At 34.4% G+C, this 19,504-nt stretch overlaps 1 protein-coding gene and 1 long non-coding RNA gene across 3 annotated transcripts in view; one reads left to right on the top strand and one right to left on the bottom strand.

Annotated features, from left to right (window-relative positions):
• The window catches only part of HOOK1 (hook microtubule tethering protein 1), a 57,002-nt gene that overhangs the window by 19,736 nt on the left and 17,762 nt on the right, over positions 1 to 19,504 (top strand). For both annotated transcript variants that reach the window (XM_006200546.3, XM_072974334.1), the window contains 7 exons: positions 271 to 338; positions 1,527 to 1,589; positions 2,555 to 2,638; positions 8,194 to 8,360; positions 13,598 to 13,738; positions 14,857 to 15,058; positions 15,615 to 15,725. In XM_006200546.3, coding sequence (XP_006200608.1) covers positions 271 to 338; positions 1,527 to 1,589; positions 2,555 to 2,638; positions 8,194 to 8,360; positions 13,598 to 13,738; positions 14,857 to 15,058; positions 15,615 to 15,725 — 836 coding nt within the window. The remainder of the gene's footprint in view (positions 1 to 270; positions 339 to 1,526; positions 1,590 to 2,554; positions 2,639 to 8,193; positions 8,361 to 13,597; positions 13,739 to 14,856; positions 15,059 to 15,614; positions 15,726 to 19,504) is intronic.
• On the bottom strand, positions 4,299 to 6,192 carry LOC116283106 (uncharacterized). Its single transcript, XR_004192645.2, has 3 exons — positions 5,935 to 6,192; positions 4,902 to 5,010; positions 4,299 to 4,587 (listed from the first exon to the last, which is right to left on the bottom strand). It is a non-coding gene; the product is annotated as an uncharacterized lncRNA (long non-coding RNA).

Below are 19,504 nucleotides of genomic sequence, written 5' to 3'. Positions count from 1 at the left end.
AGGGAAGAAATTGTCATAACTGTTTTAAGCTTAATTTTAATTTCTTCTTTCTCTCTTCTATCAGAGGTTTTCTTTAAAACATTTAAGAATATTTATATGAATATTTTCAATTTGTCTTACTTGTTTTCAGTGGACATCTCTTGCAGAAAAGTAATATACTTGCATAAAGACTTATGTGTGGTAAATGAACTTTTATATTGTTAGTTCAATAGCTTAAGTACTATGGGTGAAGAGTAGTTTTTTTCAGGTTATATTTTTCTTTAATCATAGAACATATTCAAAATATAATGACATTGGAAGAGTCTGTTCAACATGTGGTCATGACTGCTATTCAAGAGGTAAGTTATATCATGATCATGTATGTATGAAAAGCCTAAATCAGATTCTATAAAACTCTCCATATAAATTTTGTGAATATGTATATTCCTGTTGTATGAACTTGCCCTTTGCTGTGGGTTTACTTATCTTTGGCTGTTGTGCTGTCCTTTTTTTGTTTGTTTTGTTTGTTTTCAAAATTTCTTATAAGGAATTCAAATCTAATTTTAGTAGCTCTGCATTTTAAGAGATAAATTAATATTGATTGAAATTAGTAGTGATTGTCAAGTTTCTTTAAATAACATCAACTAAGCAGGATAAATAGCCTCTTCCCAAAGGAGGGAATAGGATGGGAATTTTTATGCCTTTTCTGTTTTTCTTCCAGCTAGGGCACTCTTTTATGAAATTTTAATGTGTGTGTATCTCATGCATTTTCAGAAATGTGAGAAATGTGAGATGTGATAATACTTAGGTTTCAGAGCCAGTAACCTGGGTCCGAGGCGATCTGGTTATCTAAATTGAACCATAAAGATTCAGAATTCATTTAGTGCATGTTCATTCTTAAAACCAGACCGAAAGGCTGAGATGAGGTGGAGTGAAAAGGAAGCCTGAGGGAAAGCTGAGTAAAGGTTAGTGAGGGAAACACAGTTTCGGAGGGGCCCATCTTAGAGGGAGACCGCGTGTAGTGCTTCAGGAGTGTGTGTGCTCTGAGTTTGCATGGCTGGTTTCAATTCAGAGTATCACTGTGCATGAATAAATCTGCCTTTCATATGCAAAAAATTATTTTACAGGGTCCTTTTTTTCATATAATTATAACTCCTACTTTTAAAATGACTTCTCATATTAAGAATTTTGCTACATTACTTGTATTTAAATGAGTATTTTAAAAGTTAATTTATGTTATGGAAGAATCATTTCTTAATTATTTAATTAATTAGTTTTATTTAGTAATTCATCTTTTAGAACTTGTAGTATAACTATTCAGTACACAAGTGTTTTAAATATATCTACATGTTTCACTAATATAATGCTTGAACATCGTGTTATTTAGCTTAAACCTCTATAAAATTTTTATTTGAATAGTGTTATAAGGACCATCAAATTAAGACAAGGAAAAATTAAATATTAACCTTTTTACTGTCCTTTCAAGTAAATATTTTTACTGCATAAATATCACTTTATTGTACTTAATTTTACTGTTTTAATCCTAGTTGATGAGTAAAGAAATATTGAGCTCCCCTGCAAATGATGCTGTTGGAGAATTAGAGCAACAGGTGAGTATCTTGGTATGTGAGGAAAATGTTGAAAACAATGATAAAGTTCCTTTGTCAATCACTGTCTTAAAGGCTTACATAGGAGAGCGTGTACAAGATTATTTTCTTCTGTCAAATTTACATTGTATATTCTGTTGTATAAGATCTCAATTACATGTTAGTAAGTATACATTCCTTCATGAATGCAAATACTGTTGGTCTCCTGAGATTTTTATGATCATGTTTGTGATCACATTAAGATCATGTTTGGAGAGCTGAGTGACATTGAACTTTCCTTCTGACGTCTGTAATACATATTTGGCCCATTCTATGTGGTTACACAATTAAATAGACAATTATTAAATTCTGCTAAATTCTAATTTAATAACATAATTTTTGTCACGGTTACTTTCCTCTAATACTGGAGAAATAGTTCAGTGATCCTGTGCTCAAGGCTTCTTTCCCTGGTTGTTTTACATGAATGTTTCTCATGGGGAAAAAGGCACTCCCTCCTATGTATATCCCAGTCTGGGTTGTAAGGGAAAGGGTAAGAGAGAGGCAAATGCGTCAAATACTTTTCTTGTTATATTTTTGGACACCTGTTTTTCATGAGTGTCACCAGCCATCTTAAGAATTATTTCAACTTAAAAAAATTTTTTTCTATATAAGTTTTGCTTAAATTTAAACATGCTGTGTTTTAAATTTTTTTTCTTTGATACAATTAAACAGTATATCCTCTAATACTCTTTTTATTTAAATATTTCACAAGGATTTACACAGTTTTATTTCTCTGGGACCTTAGACTCACATGTTACTGAGACTCTGAATATTATTTACAAAAAAACAACATATTAAGACTTATTTGTTAATAGGTAAAGGTAAAAACTATTTCCAATATCAGTGTATAACTGTGTTGTGATAACAGTATAGTTTTCAATTTGTGTCAAAACACAATTTAAGAATAATTGGGACATTTTCTATTTCAGCTTAAAAGGGCCCTGGAAGAACTTCAGGAAGCACTAGCAGAAAAAGAAGAACTGAGGCAAAGATGCCAAGAACTAGATATGCAGGTGCGGAAACGAAACCGATCTAAGAACAATGCCTCTTTAAATTTATAATAGTTTTATGTTAAACGATTAATTGGTAAAGTGTTTTGGCGGTTGGGTTTCATTTCATTGAGGGATCATTGAAAGGATTTGTTACAGGCATGAATATTCAAACATGGATTTTGTAAAATTTTTTTAAGTTGAAAATTGCTGACTTAACTACTTTTTTGAGATCATTCTAATTGTAGAATTTCAAGTATTTAGATGAGGCATTAGTTGTTTTGTAAAAAAGGGAAATTAAGGTATCTACTTCCTAGGGTGCGAGGTCCTTTATGGAAGTACTTAGATGTGTTTGACCCCCAATAAATGTGAGTGCCAAGACTGTTTTGCTGACAGTATGTGTACGTGAACACATGTATATAACTTTTGTGCTCATGTGCACATACATGTTAGCAAAATAAACTTGGCATGAGAGACAGTGGTTAATAGTTAAAGGGATAGATTGTCAAACCAGACCACCTATATTCAGAACCTGGTCATGTTACTAACTGGTTGTATATGCTCAGGCAAATTGCTTAATTTCTCTATACTTTCTTTTTCTCTTTCGAGAAACAGTGTGATGATAGTATATATCTCCCAGAGGATAATGAAGGTTAAATGTATGCATACATACAGCACTTAAGGCAGGGCCTGGCATAGAAGCACTACATATGTGTTTACGTATATTGTTGTTACATGAAAATGCAATTGTGAAAATTACACAGTGTCTTGAAAAATTATACATCGTAAAATGCTATAGATAAATTGTATTTTTTGTTCAAATAATGAGTACATAAATAGTTGACGCTCTGAAAGTATGAGGGCAAGTCACGAGTTGTAGTAGCATCATCTTTGCTTGATGAAATCAGTATTTAGAATGATAGGGCTGGGTAATATTTCTAACCTTAAAGGGTTTTCAAGTAAAGACAAGAAGTGACTTGATCAGGGTGACTCAGCTTCTTAGGGCTATGATAGTTCCAGAATCCAGGTCTTTTAACTTCATCTTTGAACACTAGCCTTCTATGTTTCTACAAAGCTAATTTTACACTTGAACAAAGCTAGTGGCTCAAAATTAGGGGAAATTCTACCTGTTCTCCTTTTTTCCTTCCTAACCACACTCACCTCACATATCATCAGACTGGTGCACACACATGCACAGCATCTGAAATGTTTTATTTTCAAATAAGACCATATCCTCCCTCTGGAAAACCTCATGTAAGAAATAGAAGATTGACTCCTTCAGGTGTTATCAGTCTCATGCAGGATCTCTATACAATTTTCTGCCAAATTCTAATTCAGTAAACACAAAATTCCGTGTTAAAAGATTTCAGTGCTTGTAACACATAATGAAGAGTATGTGATGATCTGATTGTATTCGGAAAGTGTAGACATCCCAAGTGTTGGCATTTTAATTCTAGCATCAAAGTAGAGTCAGTGCTCATCTATCTGCTGCACACATGAAATGAGTGCAGAACATACAAGTAATTTAATAATTACTTATATATAATCAGAACAAAATATATATCAGAACAAAAAGTAATTTATTAAAAACATGGAATTCATACAAGTGTATATGACACATCCCCCAATTTCATAAGGTAAATTGTTTTTGAAAAATGTTTACTTTTAATCATATATCATTTGACAGTGATTTTAGAATTTGGGAGAATTCTTTTTTTAATACGTAACCAAATGAACCAAAAAAGAAAAATCAGCTGCAGAGAAATTCGCCCAGGGCAGGTAAATAAGAAAAAGGGCATAACCAATGAAATTAAATTAAAGACTGGTACTCAAGGGAAGAAGCAGGCACATGATGTTGAGGTGGTGCTCGGCAGCAGCCCGTGCAGGGGAATCAGCAGAAGCCCTGAGACTTCGCACTGCAGTCTCCGCAGCCAGAAGGAGATTCACCCTTTGAGTCCTTCATTTGCTTTGAACTGCGGAGAAGTGGGAATGAAAGATAAGAAGAAACTAAGGGCCTGTTTCTTTCTGATAGAAACAAGGGCTCTGGGGTCACACACTGAATTGGGGAACCGGTGTGATGCCCAGAGGAGTTCCTCCATGGGAATGGAGTATACTTCCCCCAACCGTAAGTGTAAGGAACTTACGCCTCAGAAGTGAAGGGCTAGCCCAGGTGTTACAAGAAAATTGCCCGTTGGCACAGCTGCCCCCACCACCCCCATCACCCCCGTCACCCCCTTCCCTGACCACGCACAAGACTGTATAGAGTGGTGTGGGGAGAAAACAGTACCTTAGACGGGAAAATGTGCTAGGTCATGGGGTACAGTGGAGAGAATGTCCAAGAAGTCTTCACTGTGCTAGAACAAATAGGGTATCTTGACTGTCAATAAATCACGAACCTAGATGAAAAGAAACAAAATCTTGACATCTGTATAAACATCATAGACAAAAAAAAAAAAAAGACAAGAGCTGATAAAAGATAACAGCCAAAGTCAGAGTAGAACTTTTGCTTCCTGTTGAGTAACAGTTTCATAAGAACACATCAATAAAGTAGACTTGCGGAGGACAACAAAGTGAAGTTTAGAAGCCAATTGCAGCTACACAGAAACGCATCAGTGAATGTCTAACAGGAAGCCTTACCCTAGTGAAGCTATCGAACTTCAAGAATAAAGGAAAAACAACTCAGTCACTTAGGTAGAAAAGATCAGTCAGTCACAAAGATGAGAAAGTCCGGCTCCTCTCCTACGTTCAGGCCAGGATACAGAGGAGAAACACCTACAGAATGCTGGGGCAGGGGAGCAGCATTAAATCCAGGTGAAGAGCTTAGGTGCAAACTCACGAGCCCTTCCTGGAAAAAACTTGTTTACATCATCGAGGTAGCAAACATGTTTTAATCAAAATAAAAAATTGTAAGAAGGGAAATTCTGTAGTGAAAGATCAGTGGTGAGGCTCGATACATTTAAATAGAGAACTGTGTTAGTTCTGTATGTGGACAAAAAAATGTTGCCTGCCATTTCAGGAAGCACTGTTGTCTACCATTCCTGTAAACAACGAACTGTGCCTCCCAGGATGGTGCGCCCCGCGGGGGAGTTCAGAATGGAGAAAAACTAGATACTGGTCCTAGATAGTTAAGATGCATATCAAAGGAATAATTTCAATGAGCCCAGACTCTTGCATCTTCCCATACAGAGAGAAAAGCACTTAAGTCATTAACTTGAGATGTCTTTTTTTTTTTAAGATAACTAGCAGTAATCTTGATACTCAACTACATGCTTATTTGTTTTCCAGCAAAAACTTCTACATATTCTGTCTCCCCCTCTTACCTCTTTGGAACAGTTCCTCAGAGCTATCTGAGAGTTTCTTGGGCTGTAGTCTTCAGTAAGTTCCCCAGATAAAACAACTCGCACCTTTTAAGTTGTGCGTATTTTTTTTTCAGTCGACTTGTGCAAATTATAGATACTGGAACAACTGAAATTCTGACTCAGGAAGTCAGGAAGAAGCCAGCTTATGGGCACTTTAAAAAAAGAAAGGAAAAAATCCACATGAAGTTTGAAGTTTTGAGAAACTCTAATGTAGTTTTATAGTCCTGTTCCAAGATGATCATGGGGCCTTCTGGCAAGTTAGGACACATTTTGCATTTCCCAGCCATTATTCATAGCTCTTGGCAGCAGCAGGTAGACTTCTCCACTGACTGCAGTGACAGCGGCCGTTGTTCTTGCTTACAGCAGGTTAGAGAAGCGCATACTCCTACCCAGCGTTTTGTAAGATACGTTTATATATAGTGTGGGGCAGTGATTTTCAAACTTTAACGTGCCTACAGAGTACATGGTACTGGGCACGATGTGATAAAGGGGACTCCAGCTATAGAAGTTTATTTTATATTTTATTTTTTAAATAAGCAAATATGAAAACAATATTAAGTTAAATCTGGGTGATGCGAGAAAATGAGAAATATTTTTGAGCTTTTCTTCTTTTCAGATTTTTGCACTTTTTGTATCTTTTAAATAGCTCACTGAGAGAGAGGAGAGAGAAACAGAGGGACAGAGGCGGGTACAGAGTGCACCTAAACGGAATATCACCACGGGAGCTTGTTAAATGTTGTCTAGAAGCACCACTGGGCGTTCTAAGTCACCCATCTGGGGTGCATCCAAGGCATTTGCATGTTTAATACCCACTACTGCACATCAGTGATAGAGATGGCTCTGGAACCACAATGTGAACTATATAGATAGGGATAAACTTGGTTACCCAGCAGGTTTGAAAACTAAATTTCCCTTGCTCCTTTCCCTTCTGTAGGGGATTCCTACCCAGTTTGAAGACAGGGTATTTTACCCATCTCTACCAGTACTTTTACTGTGGCCTCTCCCTTCAAGCTAGAATGAGATATTCTTTTATTTGTGCCACCCTCCCACCCCCACCTGTCCTATGTTTACATTTCTACTGTAAGGATCTTAAAAGGGCACCACCTCTCGTTCTTTTTTGTGTCCCAATCACGTAGAATTGTACGTGACAGGTAATAGTCACTAAACTGCTTATATGACAAGGATGGATGCATGCATTAATTTAGGAAGAGAAACTGTTTCCTCCTATGGTCTGCCTGGTGATAGTTTCCCAGCGTCTGTGTTTCTCATTTGGGGGACAGTGTTTATAACTTGCCTGTGCTGTAGTTAATGCTGTCACTTGATTTTAATTTCCTATTATTAGCTCAGTGTCTCAATATGTAGTCTTGTCCTCATAACTGGACTGACTTGATTACACCTACTGGAAGTTAATATATAAACAGCAAACTTGTGCTGTAATATGTGGGAAGTCAAGATAGATCAACCTTCTTTGAAACTAATCTTAATAAAATCACTTGTAAATTTCTGGTCTTACAAAAGTTTGCAGCCTTGGATGTAAATTTTTAAATATGTCTAAATGGAAAAGAAATAGAATTGAGGGAGCAAATCATGCTTGTTACGTAAATACATAAGTAAAATAAAAAATGATCAGGTACCGATATTGATGAGATTGTAAAATTACATGTTTTATCCATTTTAAATTACAAGCAGTTTCAGTGTGTAAATGGCTTCAGTTCAGCTTTTTGTTATTGATTCATTAACCAGATAATGTGCTTATCCCCTGAAGACGTGATATTTAATTGATAATTTCCTACTATGAACCTAAAATGGTAACTTTGTGTATCTGTGTGTATATTTTGGCTTATCAGATAACAGCATCCTAAAAACAAATTTATACCTAAAAGGGGAAACAAATTAATTTTTTGAAGTTTATTGATACATCAGATTTTAGAGACTTAGAAACATTTTCTTCCCAGAACTAAAGGCAAGCATAACATTTTGAAGATAGTCTTCTTGTATGTATTAACTCTGTTTTCTCTATATTAATAAAATTAAGTTGATTTATTTTGTTTGACTCAAACCTCCTAGAATATAGAATAACAGAGTTAAAAGGATCCTTAGAAGTTACTAGTCTGATTGACCAAGCTACTTAATGGTTTAGTCAGAATTAGAATCCAGAACTTCACTGTAATCTAAGCTTTTTTGCTATTGATGCTTATAGTTTGTATATTTGTTTTTTAGGTGACAGCACTTCAAGATGAAAAGAATTCACTCGTTTCTGAGAATGAGATGATGAATGAAAAACTTGACCAGTTGGATGGATCTTTTGATGATCCAAATACAATGGTTGCAAAAAAGTATTTTCATGCACAGTTACAACTGGAACAATTACAGGAAGAAAACTTCAGGTAGCATTTTTAGTAGAAATCTTTCTATACAGTTCCATTAAACTAGTAGCTAAAAAATCATAATATCGACAATAATTACTATGCATTATAAAGCATGTTTAGGACACTGATTACACTACTGAAAATACTAATTGGTATAAGTGGTTTCAGCCCTCACAGGGCTGTTAGGCAAGTGGGATACATACTTAAAAAACAAAGCAATTAAAAGTAATGTGTTATAGAACAGAAACAGACTCACAGACATAGAAAACAAACTTATGGTTACCAGGTGGGAAAGGGCAAGGGAGGGATAAATTGGGAGTTCGGGATTTGCAGATACTACTACTTATAAAATAGATAAACAACAAGGTCCTACTGTGTAGCACAGGGAGCTATATTCAATACCTGTAATAGCCTATAGTGCAAAAGAATATGAAAAGAATATAGCACAACAAAGTGTTGCACACTCATCTCGTTCTTTCCCAACTCTGGAATCAGCCATCTCTCTGGGAAGCCCTGACTCCTTTTAGTGGAGAATGTTATTTAGAAACAAAGACCTATGCTCCAGATGAATTTTTTGCTTCTAGGCCACCTCGGTGTATAGAGCTAAGGAAATGCACTTACTCAGGTTCATACCAGTCCGTGTTCACACACGTGTATATACTCATAGGTGCTTATATTGTCATACCTACTGTTAGGAACAAGTTCATACTGACATCTGTTCATTTCAGGGTTCTTTGTAATCTCCATTTCCCTCCTCCAACAGTGAGAAACCTGGCTTCCATTTTCTTCAGTATATTTACTCTTGTGCTCAATTGCAAAACACACAGGAAAGAAGAATTGCTAACCCATGCCTCTGTAAAAAACAAACTAATGCTAGACTTCAGTATGTTTGTGGTTCTTCCCCCACCCCCAAGATGACATTTACATATTGTGAAATGAATAAACAGTACAATTTGGCATGTTTTAACAGAGGCATATTGTGTAACTCACACTTTCATCGTTTGATAGACCATTTCTGTCACTACAGCAAGTTGCCCTTTGCCCCTTCCCAGTCAGCCCCTCCCTCCCAGAGGCTAATCACACTTCTGATTAATTTCACCATGGACAGAACTTCATGTAAATTGAGTTGCAGAACGAACTCTTTGGTGACTGGCTTCTTTTGCTCAGCATGTTTGTGAGATTTACCCATGTTGCTGAATATATCAGTAATTCATGTTTTTTATTGCTGAGTAGTATTCCATTATATGAAATTATATTCACATTATAACACATTTTGTTTATTCATTTTCCTTTAGATGGGCATTTGGGTTTCCAGATTTGGGCTAATATAAATAAAGCTGGTATGAACATTGGGTTACAAAACTTTTTATGAACATATTTTTCATTTCTTATTGGCAAATGCATGAAGTGGTATTACTGAGTTTCACACTAGGTCTGTGTTTAATATTAAGAGAACCTGGCAAACCATTTTCCAGAGTGGTCGGTGTTTTATAGTCCCACTAGCAGTGTTTGCTGTTGGTTGCTCTACTTACTCTGCCTATATTAAAAAAAAATTTGGTCTTGTCAGTCTTTTTAATTTTAGCTCTTACAAGGAATGTGTTAAGGGTGTCAAAATTTGGCTTTAATTTGCATTTTCTTGATAACTAATGATATGATAATCCCCTTTTCATATACTTACTGGCAATATATCTTACTTTGTGAATTGTCTCTTCACACTGTTGGCCTGTTTTTAAATTGAGTTGTTTGTCTTTATTACTGAGTTGTAGGTGTTTAAAAAATGAATATTCTGGGTACAAATCCTATGTCAGATACATGTGTAGTAATATTTCACCCAGTCAGTGGCTTGTCTTTTCATTTTTCACATGGTATCTCTTTTCAAAGGGTTAAAGTTCTTAACTTAGATGAAGTCTGATTTAAAAGTATTTTTTAAGATTAGTGCTTTTTGTGTACTGTCTAAAAAAACCTTGGTCTACTCCCTTGTCATGAAAATACTGTCATATATTTTCTTCTAGGACCTTTATAGTTTTATCTTTTATCACCAGTTCTGTGATCCATCTTGAATTAATTTTTTGAAAATAGTGTGAGATGTGGGTGTCAGGCTTTATTTTTATTTTCCGTATGAGTATATAGTTATTCCTATATCATCAGTTGAAAGATTTTTATTGGAGTTACACTCCATCAAATTGCTTTGGCACATTTGTGAAAAATGGTATAACCATAAAATTTGGGTCATTTTCTGGACTGTCAGTTCTTTCCCATTGATCGTTTTGTCTGTCTTTATGCCTGAACTATTTGGTCTTGCTTGCTATAGCTCTACAATAAGTCATTTAAAATAAGGCAGTGTGAGTGTTCCAACTTTGTTCTTTCTTTTCCAAATGTGTTTGGCTATTCTAAGTTTTTTGCTTTTTCACATAAAATTGAGAATCAATTAGTTTCTATTAAAAAAAAACCCTTTGTGATTATAAATTGGAATATGTGTGATTGATACCTTAACTATGTTGAAATTTTCTATGAATATAGTATTTTCATCTATTTAAGTCTTTAATTTCTCTCAGCAATGTTATGTTGTTTCCAGCATAGTTTTATGTATACCTTCTGTTAATCTTATTCTCAAGTATTTTATATATATTTTTGCTATTACAAATGCAGTTACAAAAATTATTCTGAAAAGTTGCTGCTTTATAGATACTGAAAATTTTGTCTCTGGAAACTTGTATCTTGTATTTTGAAACTTTCATGTCTTGCAAAGGTTCTTAATTCACTTATTGATTCTAGTAGTTGTTTGCTTAGGTTGAAAATCCTAAGGAATATTATCATCTTATCTATTAATAGTTTTATATCTTCCTTTTATTATTTCTGCCTTGTATTTATTTTTCTTACTTTGAGCAGGAGCAAACGTCTTGCTTTTTTTTTGAATCCTAAGAAGAAAATGTTCAATTAAGTACCATGAAGTTAGCTGTAGAGTTTTTTTTGCTTTTTATTAGGTTGAAGGAGTTCCCGTTATTTTTGCCTTGCTAAGAGTTGTTAGCATTAATTGGTGTTGATTTTTGTCAAATGACTTTTCCACATCTTGAAAAGGTAGTGTGTTTTTTCCTTTTTTGTTCTTTAAAATAGGATCAGTTCATTTCTGAATGTTAAAAAATCTTACATTCCAGGGAAAAGCCACTTTGGTTATATTTTATTATCCTGTATACATATGACTGGATTTGGTTTGGTAATACTTTAAAAGAATTTTTGTGACTGTCTTCATAATAGATACTGGTCTGTAACTTTTTTCTTTTGTAATGTCTTTCAGGATTATCAGAGTTCTGCTAGTCTCATAGAATAATTGGGAAGTATTCTCTCCTCTATTTTCTGAAAGTTTATGTAAGAATGATATTACTTCTTCCTTCAGTATTTGATAGAATTTATCAATAAAACAATTGGATCTAAGATTTTCTTTGTGAAGGGGCCTTAAATGACAAATGTAATTTCTTTAATGGTCATGGGGCTTTTCAGATTTTCTGTTTCAGTTTGCTAAATTGTTTTTCTCAAGGCGTATGTTTATTTCATTTAAGTTGTTAACTTTAGTGACACAGAGTTGTTCATAATATTCATTTACTGTCCCTTTACTGCTGTGGGAGGTGTAGTCATATTTCCATTTTCATTCCTGATATTGGTAATTTGTGTTTCTCTCATTTTTCTTGATCACTTTTGCTAGGGTTTCATCAATTTTATTAATTGCGTCAAATACCCTTTATTAGCTTTCCATATTATAAGTTTTAGATCTCTGTTCTTTGTTTCTTTCCTTTCACTTACTTTGGATTTAATTTACTCTTCTTTTTCTGGCCTTTTAAGGTTAGATGATTGATTCTAAGCCTTTCTTCATTTCTACTATAAGCCTTTAAAAGTGTATACTTCCCTCTAAGCACCAGTTTAGTTGTATCCCCCAAATTTTATTGGTTGTCTGATATTACTCAGTTTGAAATATTTTCTCGTTTCTAGTTTTCTAGTTTCTCTTGTGATTTCTTCCTTGACTCGTGGGTCATTTAAAAATGTATTACTTAATTTCTAAATATTTAAAGCTTTTCTACAGACTTCTTAATGTGACTGATTTCTAATTTCCTTGTGGTTAGAGAACATGTTCCATGAGATTTTAATCTTTTAATATTTATGATGCTTAATTACTTATCATATGTTTTATTGTGAGTGTTCCATATGTACTTGCAAAGAACTTATGTTCTGTAATTTTTGACTGACATGTTTCATGAATTTAATTATATCAAGCTGGTTAATAGTGTTATTCAGATCTCTTCTGTATTTTTACTGACATTTTTGTTTAGTTCTATCATTTGTTGGGAGGCTGGTATTAAAATTTCTAACAATGATTATGGATTTGTGGGTCTCTGCCTTTGATTCTATCAGTTTTTGCCTTATCTATTTTAAAACTGTTTTTAGTTATATGCACCTTTATGATAAGTCTTTCTGATGAATTGACACTTTTATATTTATGAAATATCTCTTTATATTTGGTAGTACTTTTTTTCTTAAAAATTTTTCTTTTGTGTTAATATAACCAACCCAGTGTTCTTTGCTTACTGTTTTCATGGTATTTTTATAATCTTTTTCTTTTAATCTATCTGTACGTTTATATGTAAAAATATCTCTTGTCATTAGCATATATTTGAGCTTGCTTTTTTATCCAGTCTGATAGTCTCTGCCTTTTTAATTGGTGTGGTCAGCCCATTTACCTTTTATGTAGTTTTGATATGGTTCTATTTAGATCTGTCAGTTTCCTATATTTCATATGTCATATCTTTTATTGTGTTTATTTTTCTTCCTTCTCTGTTTTATTTTTGGTTGACCAAATCATTTTTAAATATGTGATTTTGATCATTTTATTACCATTTTAGTTTTTGTTGTTGCTGTAGAGTTTGAAGTATTTATCTTAATTTGTCACAGTCTACTTAGAGTTAATATTTTACCACTCTACATGCTATGTAATAACTTACATGTTTTTTTTTTCATCTTTTGAAGTTAAAATTCCTGTTTGATCTAGAGAACCAAGCATAGTGTTTCAGAAGTGAAAATGAAAATCAAGAACAATGTTTCTCAAGTCTGTTTCCAAACAAAGAGCTGAAAAGTATCTTACTCCTTTAGTGTTTCTTCTTTTGATTGTAGAATTAAAAAACATTTTAGAAACAAGTTATGCTAAGCTCATGTCTCAGTGAAAAATGATAGAAATTACATTAAAACGCTTGTTTTCTTTATGCAAGGCTTGAAGCTGCAAAAGATGATTACCGTGTTCACTGTGAAGAACTTGAAAAGCAGTTAATTGAATTTCAGCATAGGAATGATGAATTGACTAGTCTTGCTGAGGAAACAAGAGCCCTGAAAGATGAAATAGATGTTCTTAGGTAAGGCATGTCTGAATATAATTATGTCACTTTTAAGTTATTACTTAGTCATTTCAGTATTCCATATTTTAATTAGGGGTTCTTTGAGTTATCCTTATGTATCAAGTAATCAGTCATTTTTAAGTGCAGGTTCTTAGCCTTTCTTTGTTTTATTTTTGTTGATAGTATATATGCAGTTTAAGGATAGTAATCGATTCTTGCTAGAACAATTTCATGTTAGAACCCATAAACCCCACATTTTAAAAAATTTTGTAAGCTGAGTTACTTTTAGATACATTTGGCTTGATCTTCTTGTGTTTACTAGTATACCTAGTGAAATTTTTGTGTAAGGAAACGCAATCTTACAATCCGTATTTTGACATTTGATGAAATACAAATACAGACAAGAATCCTAACATTTCATGGTTATCCCAGGTTCTCATACTGTCTTTGACAGTATAATGTTTATATTTAGCTTTTGCCTGTCAAATGTTACTCAAGCACTCTATGCACATGACTTTTATGTTTTCTGTTAAATTTTCTTAATTAGCCATTTTCTTGCATAGCTTTTCATGTCCATTTGAAACAATCTTCATAACCATTAGTTTGAACCTACATTGATATTGAAGTGATTTGGTTTATTTATTTTTTTTGTTCTAGTCCATTTGTCAGGTAAACACATCTCTAAAGTGCTTTGCCAAATGAATTATAAGTTGAGTCAACTTCCTGAATATATGAAATACTTAGAACAAAACTATTTCAGACATTATGTGCAACAGCAGAACTGGCCCGCAGGCTGCAGGGCAGCTCAGAGTTGTTCAGTTGTATTTACAGAACCATTCTTCTCGTACATTGTTCTAATGTATAAGACAGTTTGATAATTTGTTGTGTCAAATTTGAAGCATTTTTATTTTGATGACTTAAAAAGGTTGAACTTCAGACAGTTTTAGGCCTGAGTTTGTTTCTAAAGTTCTCACAAAGTTTGATTTCTTTGCTCTGTCTCTTTCTCAATTTTTTTTTTTTTGGCCAATTGATAGATAATTAATTTGGAAGACTCCTTTTAACAGCCAGAATAAAATCATTGTGTGTGTTTACTAGGTTTTTTTTCACACAGTAATGTTTAGTCTTTATTTTTATAGGGCTACTTCTGATAAAGCAAATAAGCTGGAGTCCATGGTTGAGGTATATCGTCAGAAGCTACAAGATCTGAATGACCTTCGCAAGCAAGTGAAAACATTGCAGGAAACAAACATGATGTACATGCATAATACTGTCAGCTTAGAAGAAGAATTAAAGAAGGCAAACGCGGCACGTACCCAGTTAGAAACGTACAAGAGACAGGTACGATGTCTTAAATTTTTTAGTCAATAGGATTGAAAGAGTTCCACTTTGTTATTCCATTTGATACCTTAATAATGATGAGGTGAAAAAATATTGCCTGTGAGCAGCTGTGAACTTATTACTGTCATACATTTCTTCCATCTGTGATTTTAGTTCAGGGCTTGATAACTGAGTTTGAGTTATCTAGGTCTTTTACATTTTTACTGGCTTCTGAGCTTGTGTATTTTTTTGGACATTTTATTGTTTATAGGCATTTCTGGTAACCAGTGATAAATGCCTAAGGAATGGAGTTATAATCTAAAATATTCTATTTTGCTATTTCTCAAACAACCTAGAGAAACAGAGTAGAAGGCTGATTTTATTTCTGGCTAAATTATTATTTGGGTATTTTAAAATTTATGTTAATTCTTATATACATTCTATTTCCCCAAATTTTTAGAATTAGACTATAATCTTACTATAAATTTTATTTTCAATAAGTTTCTCATTTATTGAGCTCTGAAAAACTATCAATAGTATATATACTCTTACTTTTTCCTTTCATTTCTGACAAAAGGTTCAGGATCTTCATGTTAAACTTTCCTCTGAATCCAAAAGAGCAGACACATTAGCATTTGAAATGAAGCGGCTTGAAGAAAAACATGAAGCTTTACTTAAGGAAAAAGAGGTAAATGTAAATATAATTGATACATAACATGTCTGTCTTGTTTTAGTTTATTTTTAATACTATCCTTGCTGTTCTAAGAATGGAAGTGTATAACCAGTTCTTTTTCTATCTTTCTCCAAATTGAAATTGTTGATGTAAGAGAAAGTCTTGTAAAAATTCTTTATGCAGTTTTGTAAATTTCCTTCACAAAGGAAGCTGAAGTCACAGAGCCAAGGTTATATGTCTCAGTGCATGCTTTCCAACTCTACGCTGTCAACTCCATGAGAGCAAGGACCATAGATTCAGTTTTTTAGCAGCTTTGTTAAGGCATAATTTATATACCATAAATTTCACCCATTTAAAATACATAGTGCAGTAGTGTTTAGTGTATTCACAGAGTTGTGCAATCAGATGATCACAGTCAAATTTTAGAGCACTGTCATTACTCCAGAAAGGGACCCCATGCCCTTTAGCAGTTGCTCTGCAGGCTCGTCCCCCTGCCTGCGGACTGAGCAGCCATTCATTTACTTCCTCTCTCTCTAGATTTGCCTAGTTCTGTCCACAGTATGTAACCATACACTTTGTAGTTTTTGTGACTGGATTCCTTCATTTCGTGTAATGCTTTCAAGGTTCATCCATGCTGGAGCCTGTATCAGTATTTCACTCATTTTTATTGCTGAATAATACTCCATTGTATGAATATACTGTATTTTATTTATCTGTGCATCAGTTTATGGGCATTTGGGTTGTTTCCACTTTTTGCCTACTAAATGAGTAATGTGGCTATGAACACTTAATGTACAGGTTTTTATATGGGCATATGTTTTCATTCCTTGAGTATCTATACCTAGGAATGGTATTGCTGGGCCATAGGTAACTATGTTTAACCTTTTTAAGAACCACCAGACTGTTCTAAAGTGGATGGACCATTTTTCATTCTCCCCAGCAACTTGTGAAGATTTCAATTTCTCCACATCCTTGCCAATACTTACTACTTTTAATTTTGGCTATCTTAGTGGGTATGAAGTGGTATATCATTATGGTTTTGATTTGTATTTCCCTAATGACGAATGATGTTGAACATCTTTTCATGTATTGACCATTTTTATATCTTTGACAAATGTCTCTTCAAATTCTTCACCCATGTTTTATTTAGATGATTTGCTTTTTTATTTTCAAGTTGTAAGAGTTCTTTATGTATTCTGGATACAAGTCCCTTGTGAGATATATGATTTGCAGATATTGTCTCCCATTCTATAGGTTGTCTTTTCACTTTCTTGATGGTATTTTTTGTTGTTGAAGTATAGTTGATTTACAATGTTGTATTAGTGTCTGATGTGCAGTATAATGATTCAGTTATGCATATATATTCTTTTTCATTATAGGGTATTATAAGTTATTGAATTATAGTTTGCTATACAGTAGGACCTTGTTTATTCTGTATATAATAGTGTGTATCTGCTAATCCCAAACTCCCTACCCACTCCTTTCCCCTTTGGTAATTAATTGTATGGTGTGAAATAGGCTTCTGACTTCATTCTTTCGAGTGTGGATATTCAGTTGTCCCGGCACCACTTGTTGACAGAACTGTTCTTTCCCCCATTGAATTGTCTTGGTGCGCTTGTTAAAATCAATTGCCAGTAATTCAATGGGGGAAAGAACAGTTCTGTCAACAAGTGGTGCCGGGACAACTGAATATCCACACTCGAAAGAATGAAGTCAGAAGCCTATTTCACACCATGTAAAAATTAATTACAAATTGATCACAGAGTAAATAAAAGCGCTAAAACCATAAAACTCCTAAAAGAAAATATAGGAATAAATCATTATAACCTAAGGTTACTCAGTGGTTTGTGCTCAAAAAAGCACAAACAGAAGAAAAATATAACTTCAACTTCATCAAATGAAAAACTATTCTGCTGCTGCTGCTGCTGCAAAAATACCATCAGGTTTTAAACAGCAAAGGAAAACATAAACAAGATGAATAGACAACCTACAGAATGGGAGAAAATATTTGCAAATGATGTGACTGACAAGGGCTTGACCCCCAGAATATACAAACTCACACAACACTTACAAACTCACACAACTCAATAACAAAAAAACCTTTACTAACTGAATGCATTTTTTCTTGCCCAACTGTCCTGGCTAGAACCTCCAGTCCTTTGTTGAATAGAAATGACAAGAGTGGACATCCTTCTTTTGTCCCTGATGTTGGGGAGAAAGTGTTCACTCTAACCAGTGTGGGTGTTGTTAGCTGTGGGTTTTGTTTGTAGATGCTCTCTGTCAGGTTGAAGATGTTTTCCTCTTATTCCTAGTTTGTTGCATGTTTTTATCATGAAAGAGTTTTGGATTTTCTCATTTGCTTCTGGGTCAGCAAGATGAATTAATGTGGCATATTACATTAATTTTTGAGTATTAAATGAGTTTGCATTCTTGAGGTAAATTCTTCTTGGTCATAAGGTATAATCCTTTCTATGTGTTGCTAGATTCAGTTTGCTAGTATTTTGTTGAGTGTTTTTCAGTCTATATTGTAAGAGATATTGGTTGGTAGTTTTCTTTTGATATCATTTGCTTGGTTTTGTTATCAAGGTGATACCACATAGAATGAGTTGAAAAATTTTTCCTGCTTTTTAGGTTTTAGTTTACTTAAAGTCTTTGTCTAGTGTCTCCATCCACTAAGGTCATCTCATTGACTCTTTCTGTTGACTTTTTTTTCCTGTATAAGGATGACCGTATTTCTTTGTGTGTTCTGTATTTTTGTTGAAAGTATGACATTTAAGATAATACAATATTTCAATGCTGGAAATCAGGTTTCCCTCAGCCTCAGGATTTGTTGTTAGTTGCTGGTGTTTTAGTGACTCTTTTGGACTAATTCCAAAAAGTCTTCATGCTTTGTAATATGTAGCCACTGAATTCTCTGCTCAGTTGCCACTGGGGTCAGTTAATGATTGGTCACATATTTCCATAGATGCCTGGAACCAGTATCTTGCCAGAGGACTCCGTGTGTATTTTGGAAAATACCTGAAATTCTCAAGCAGTTTAAAATTCTGCCTTTGCCTTCATTTCCTGTTTACACAAGGCCTCAACTTTATCCAGAGTTGAGATACTGGGCCCTCAAAGGTCTTCTCTGGGCTTGCACACACCTCTGTACATGGCTGGCCTCCTGGATGTCCAGGATTATGTCAGAGCTTTTCAAAGTCCTCTGTGGATCTCTCGTTTCTCAGCTCTTCCTTAGAAGTTCTTGGCAAGACTCTTTTGTTTGTCCTTACTGGCATCATTGCTTCCAGCAGCTGCAGTGATAAACAATTGCTGATGACTGGTTTTGACAGATGCCTTAGGAACAGGGATTTTCCTACACAGCCAGCACCCAGTCAGCTCAGATAATAGAAAGTATAACTGGAGCTTCTCCAGGGTGCTGTGAGACAGACCAAATTGTGATGGTTCTCTGAGGACCTAAGGACGGGGCTTTTAGGAGGAGTTTCCTAGCCAGTTTGCCCCTTCTAAGCTGCTGCTTTTCAAAGCTACAGAGATTGGGAGGCAGCTGGTTGTCAAGGCTGTTGCAGAGCTGGGGAGAGGGTGATGGTAGTAAGACTTGTTAAAAGAACAGAAAGCTCAGTATTCTGAGATTTAGCAGATTTTCTTTAACAAATGCACCTTAGATCATGGCAGACCTTTGGTTAATTTTGAAAGTTCTGAAAAGTTGATTTTGACAAATTTGCTAGTGTTTGCATTGCATTTATGAGGGAACACATTTATAGGGGTCCTCGTGCCTGACTGTAGTTATAATTTGTAGTGTT

The sequence above is a fragment of the Vicugna pacos genome, chromosome 13 (genome assembly GCF_048564905.1).
Source record: "Vicugna pacos chromosome 13, VicPac4, whole genome shotgun sequence".
Lineage (NCBI taxonomy): Eukaryota > Metazoa > Chordata > Mammalia > Artiodactyla > Camelidae > Vicugna > Vicugna pacos.
The sequence above is the reverse complement of the archived record's forward strand: the minus strand, read 5'-3'. Positions and strand labels throughout refer to the sequence as shown.